Source organism: Stomoxys calcitrans, chromosome 1 (genome assembly GCF_963082655.1).
Source record: "Stomoxys calcitrans chromosome 1, idStoCalc2.1, whole genome shotgun sequence".
Classification (NCBI taxonomy): Eukaryota; Metazoa; Arthropoda; class Insecta; order Diptera; family Muscidae; genus Stomoxys; species Stomoxys calcitrans.
The window spans coordinates 4017567-4023766 of record NC_081552.1 but is presented as its reverse complement, the minus strand read 5'-3'; the positions used below and the strand labels follow the sequence as shown (position 1 = coordinate 4023766).

At 39.3% G+C, this 6200-nt stretch overlaps 1 protein-coding gene across 1 annotated transcript; it reads left to right on the top strand.

Annotated features, from left to right (window-relative positions):
* Nucleotides 1-3015: 3015 nt before the first annotated feature.
* LOC106084734 (uncharacterized) lies at nucleotides 3016-4168 on the top strand. The gene has a single exon (XM_013248637.2). It carries the CDS (start codon nucleotides 3255-3257, stop codon nucleotides 3882-3884), a length of 630 nt encoding a protein of 209 aa, XP_013104091.2. The 5' UTR covers nucleotides 3016-3254; the 3' UTR covers nucleotides 3885-4168.
* Nucleotides 4169-6200: the final 2032 nt, after the last annotated feature.

Sequence of the window (6200 nt, the reverse complement as noted above, 5' to 3'; positions counted from 1 at the left end):
CCAGGCGTTTACTTGAAATGTGTCTTCTCTAAAAAAAAAGGAATGATGAATGGCGTCAAAGCCTCAAAGATAAATCAAAGTGCATCCAAGTGCATTATGCAGTTAAAATTAACTGCACAAAGTCGTGAGTTGGCAAAATTTTGACGCCACACATTGCTCATACCCCAGTAAGGTAGAAGTGCAGGCATAAAGCGCCTCTAAGTCTACCTAGGCTAAGCATAAAGAGCTTAAAACGAAATTTGAGACACGTTGATTTTTGGAATAAAATAAGTCGTATTGTTAAAAAAAAGTAAGAGCGTGCCAAGTTCGGCCGAGCCGAATCTTATATACACTCCACCATGGATCGCATTTGTTGAGTTCTATGCGCGGTATCTCTTTTTAGGCAAACAAAGAATATTGAATAAGAACTGTTATGCTATTGGAGCTATATCAATTATAGTCCGATTTGGACCATAAATGAATGCTGAACATTGTAGAAGTCATTGCGTAATATTTCAATTCATTCGCATCAAAATTGCGCCTCGTAGGGGCTCAAGAAGCAAAATCTAAAGATGGGTTTATATGGGAGCTGTATCAAGCTATAGATCGATTCAGACCATAATAGACACGTATCTTAAAGGTCATGAGAGAAGCCGTTGTACAAAGTCGTTGTGAAGCGTTGCCAAATCGGCTTAAGAAGTCAAGACCCAAGATCGGTATATATGGCAGATATATCAAAACATGGATCGATTTGGCCTATTTACAAACCCAACCGACCTACATTAATAAAAAGTATTAGTGCAAAATTTCAAGCGGCTAGCTTTACTCCTTCGAAAGTTAGCATGCTTTCGATAGACAGACGGACGCATGGACGGACGGACAGATGGACGGACGGACATGGTTAGATCGACTTACGTGACGATCAAGAATATATATACTTTATGGGGTCTCAGACGAATATTTTGAGTAGTTACAAACAGAATAACGAAATTAGTATACCCCCATCCTATGGTTAAGTCCGGCCGGGCCGAACTTTGGATACCCAACATCTCGGGTATATATGTAAACCACCTTTCGTCAAAATCGGGTGAAAAATGCATACCTTATGCCCCATATATAGCCATATGATCCAATTTAGACCAAATACTTACAAGAACAAGTCATTGTTCAATTGCGCCTTTTATGGGGCCAAGACTTACAATCGAGATATCGGTCTATATGACAGCTATATCCAAATCTGGACCGATTTGGGCAAGTTTCAGAAAAATGTCGAAGAGCATAACACTAAGCACTGTCCCAAATTTGGGCGACATCGGACAATAAATGCGGCTTTTATGGGCCCAAAACCTTAAATCGAGAGATCGGTCTATATGGCAACTATATCTAAATCTGGACCAATCTGAGCCAAACTGATGAAGGATGTCGAAGGGCCCAACATAACTCACTGTCCCAAATTTGGGCGACATCGGACAATAAATGAGTCTTTTGTGGACCCAAAACTTCAAATCGGCCATATTGCAGAACTATGTCGAAGAGCCTAACACAATTCACTGTCCCAAATTTCGGAGTGATCGGACAATAAATGCGTCTTTGTTGACCCAACCAAAACTTTAAATCGAGAGATCGGTCTATATGGCAGATATATCCAAATCTGGACCGATCTGTGCCATATTGCAGAAGTATGTCGAAGAGCCTAACATAATTCCTTTGTGGACACAAAACTTTAAATCGAGAGATCGGTCTATATGGCAGCTATATCCAAATCTGGACCGATCTGAGCCAAACTGAACTGGGATATCGACTGACCTAACACAACTCACTGTCCCAAATTTCAGCAAAATCGGATAATCAATGTGGCTTTTATGGGCCAAAGACCCTTAATCGGCGGATCGGTCTATATGGGGGCTATATGAAGATATAGTCCGATATAGCCCATCTTCAAACTTAACCTGCTTATGCATAAAAAAAAAAATCTGTGCAAAATTTCAGCTCAGTATCTCTATTTTTAAAGACTCTAGCGAGATTTCAACAGACAGACGGACGGACATGGCTAGGTCGCCTTAGATTTTCACGCTGATCAAGAATATATATACCATAAAGGGTCGGAAATGGATTTTTCGATGTGTTGCAAACGGAATGACATTGAATAGGCGTATATCCTGAACACCATAAGACATATTTCATACATGAAAACGGATTTTTGTTGAATTTTACTAGCGCCCTTCGCAGCCCGAACAAAATTTTGCAAATTTTTATGGCATTAATATAATGCTTTGTAACGATTTGATTATATTCAAAGGAAATGTTGTATTAGAAGTCGGAACAGTACTCGGCATGCATAATGTCAGTCAAATCGGACAAAAATTGCGGCTTCCATGGGGCTCAAGAAGTCAAATCGGGAGATCAGGAGATATTCAAATCTCAACCGATATAGCCCATTTGCAATCCCCAATGACCAACATCAATGTAATGTATCTGTACACCGCTACCGTGATTTCGACAGACGGACGGACATGGCTAGTTCGACTCGGAATGTTGAGACGATCAAGAATATATATTCTTTATGGTGGTGGGTATAAAAAGTAACCTCGAAATCTAAAATCTAAGTTAGGAATTCCGTGCGAGTTACAAAATCGTTCTCAGCATTTCCTTTTAAATTACAAATTTCGTTTTCTAAGCAATTTTTTGTGGGTGCAATAATGTTTGAGTTAGTCCCTTTATCCTCTCAACTTCTATTAATGGGTGTGAGTCGGCATTTAAGACTTCAATTTGTTGCTTCGTTGGAAATGCGAAAATAAAATAAAACAAAACAACAAAAAATAAAAACACACACGCACACACACGAGAGTTAAATAAAACAAAACGACAATTTACCGCAGTAGCATCTGTTTGGTGCGTCAAACAGTCAATGAGATACTCAAGCAAGCATCCGAATCTTAAGCGATGAGTAACCCCAAAACGAAGAAGAGAACGAGGTTGAGCATCTTGGATTTTTGGGAAGATCAATTGAGAGACACCAGCTTCGTATTTATAAGCATCCCAATGGCCCAACTCGCAGTAGTTCCCCACGAGACGACGTGAAAGTGACAACTCAGCCAAACAACGGATCCCACAAATTTGCGCTTTGCACAACATTAGTCAAGAGTTCGAGAAACAAGTTTTCTTTTCCCCACAAAACAAAACAAAATAAATTGTGTTAAGTTTTTTTTTACTTGAAATAAGATCGCAATAGTAATCGCCAATCTAAAATAAAAAACGACATAAATTAGCCCACAATGACAGCATTTAGCAAAAAAGTACTAATCTGCATTTTGTTCGGTGTATTCGTATTGCTGCAAAACACCATGGCTCAAAGACCCCCCTTTGCTGGTAGCCGCCCTCCAAACGGCCTGAATCAGAAGGATAAATATAACAACAACGTAGTGGTGGTGACACAACCAGAAATCCAAGATCGTTTTGGAGAAGGCGAAGCTCCCATCAGCAATCAAATACCCTATGGCCAGCCGCAAAGACCTCCAACAGGGTTTGTGGTAACTCCCGTATCGGTGTACACACCCATCAATAGACCATCAACATCGACAAGTGGTTCGAGTGGAAGTGGATTTTCTGCGGCAGCAACACCAAATGCCGAAAATGCAGGTGCAGTCTCATTTGCCGATCGCTTTGGCGAAACAGATGGCTCAAATGCGATCTCCGGTTCTGCATCAACCACTTCCACCACCCCAAATCCCGTGCACCCTCTGGATGCGCATGGCGATCAGGAATTGATCAACAAACTAAGCAAACTGCCCTTGGACCAGCAACCATTCTGGTTTGTTAACCACAAAGCCATTGAAGCTCAGCGCAATTCAACGGTAGCGAATATAGCCCCCGTGCAATCGTCCAGAGGATCATTCGGTGGTTGATTTGTTTTATTTCAGTCAATCACTTTTGTTTGATTGTTTGTTTTTTTTTGTGATTAGTGATAAGCTTTAATTGTTAAGTTGACATATGATCACCTGAGGAGAGTCGCGAGAGAGAAGGCGGTGCGCGAAAATCATTTTAAAAATGAATTTATTATTATTATTATTATTGTTTAGCATAGGATAATTTAATAATATATGTATGTACGTATGTAACTCTATATATGTATGTATTTATTTAAATAATAAATCAAACAAAAGCCAGACAACAGATACAACAGATTTAATATGAGCCGGCCATTTATTGGGGAATGGAATGGTGTGAAGCTCAAGGCAAGCTTATCCAGGGTTACCGTTGGGAATTTTGAAAAGGTCGTACCAAAAGTAGATTATTCTTGAAATAGCCGTACAAAAGGTAGTTTTCTCAAAAACAGGCTCCCAATGTGATTATTCAACACTTTACAAATGAATACAATCAACTAACTCAGTACAAGTCGGGCGATCGTTTCATTGAGAAACCCTAACCAAAGTGGAGAAATATTCAAATTGGATAAAAAGATGTTCAGTTTTCGAAAATATTAGGTAAACCGATTTCCTGACTGACATTATCAGGCACTTGATGGTTAGTAAAAACAAAGAAGAAGAAGAAGAACCAATCTGTCCTGTTTTCTTTTTAGCTTTATCTCTTTGCATTTAGAAAAATTGAGATATAGTCCGGCTACGTTGACGGGGATTTGAATGGATCCAAGAGGTTGCTCCAACCAGAAAGTCATGGGAATAAACATCTGGCTGCTCACACAGTCAGCAAAGACAGAAACAGAGACCAAAGACAGACACATAACTCGATATTCGGCTGGAATGTAAAGAAAATAAGTAAGAGCGTACTAAGTTCGGCCGGGCCGAATCTTATATACCCTCCACCATCGTCGCATCTGTCGAGTTCTTTGCGCAGTAGCTGTTTTTGGGCAAACAAATTATTGGGTTGCCCAAAAAGTAATTGCGGATTTTTTAAAAGAAAGTAAATGCATTTTTAATAAAAGTTAGAATGAACTTCAATCAAGTATACTTTTTTTACACTTTTTTTCTAAAGCAAGCTGAAAGTAACAGCTGTTAACTGACAGAAGAAAGAATGCAATTACAGAGTCACAAGCTGTGAAAAAATTTGTCAACGCCGACTATATGAAAAATCCGCAATTACTTTTTGGGCAACCCAATATAATGAATAAGGACGGAGGAGCAGCTATATCAAATTATAGTCCGATTCGGGGCTCAAGAAGCGAAATCGGGAAATCGGTTTATATGGGAGCTGTATCAAATTATAGATCGATTCTGACCACATTGCACACCTATGTTGAAGGCCATGGGAGAAGCCGTTGTACAAAATTTATGCCAAATCGGAGACCCAAGATGGGTTTATATGGCAGCTATATCAGGTTATGGACCAATTTGAACCATACTTAGCACAGTTGTTGGAAGTGATATCAAAACACTATGTGCGAAATTTCAGTCAAATCGAACGAGAATTGCGCCCTCTAGAGGCTCAAGAAGTCAGGACCCAAGATCGGTTTGTATGGCAGCTATATCAAAACATGGATCGATTTGGCCCATTTACAATCCCAACCGACCTTAACTAATAAGAAGTATTTGTGCAAAATTTCAAGCGGCTACTGCTCCAAAAGTTAGTGTGCTTTCGACAGACAGACGGACGGACATGGCTAGTTCGACTTAAAATGTCACGACGATCAAGAATATACATACTTTATGGGGTCTCAGACGCATATTTCGAGATGTTACAAACAGAATGACAAAATTAGTATACTCCCATCCTATGGTGGAGGGTATAAAAACCCACAAGACAAAAGCGTTCTGGGATTTTTCTACGTTCAATTCAAAATAATTATCTGCAACTTGTATAAAAGCCACACATTTGCAGAAGAAGTAGCACAAACACAGTAAAGCTAAAAGTCGCAAAAATTTGTAAATTTCAAAAGGTCACAAAACATTAGTTGACTCTAGAAAGGTCGGAAATTCCGAATTTAGTCGCTCAACGGTAACACTGTGCTTATCTCTTCTAGCCGCAAAACAAATCAATTGTTCTCAAAAATAAACACACAAAATGGGGATAATTAACATTATTTAAAGCAGAATGTTGTGTTTTGTGACCTGTTTGCCTTCAAATGTTGTGAATCACTTTATAATGTGGATAAAAACAAGAAAAAGGTATTAAATTAGGCTTGGCCGAAATTTGGATACCCACCACCTCGAATTTATGTAATAATCACCTTATAATTCGGTGAAAAATGCATCAGCGAAATCGGT

Coding starts and splice junctions, on each gene's coding strand:
- LOC106084734 (XM_013248637.2), top strand. CDS start 3,255: ATGACAGCATTTAGCAAAAAAGTACTAATCTGCATTTTGTTCGGTGTA.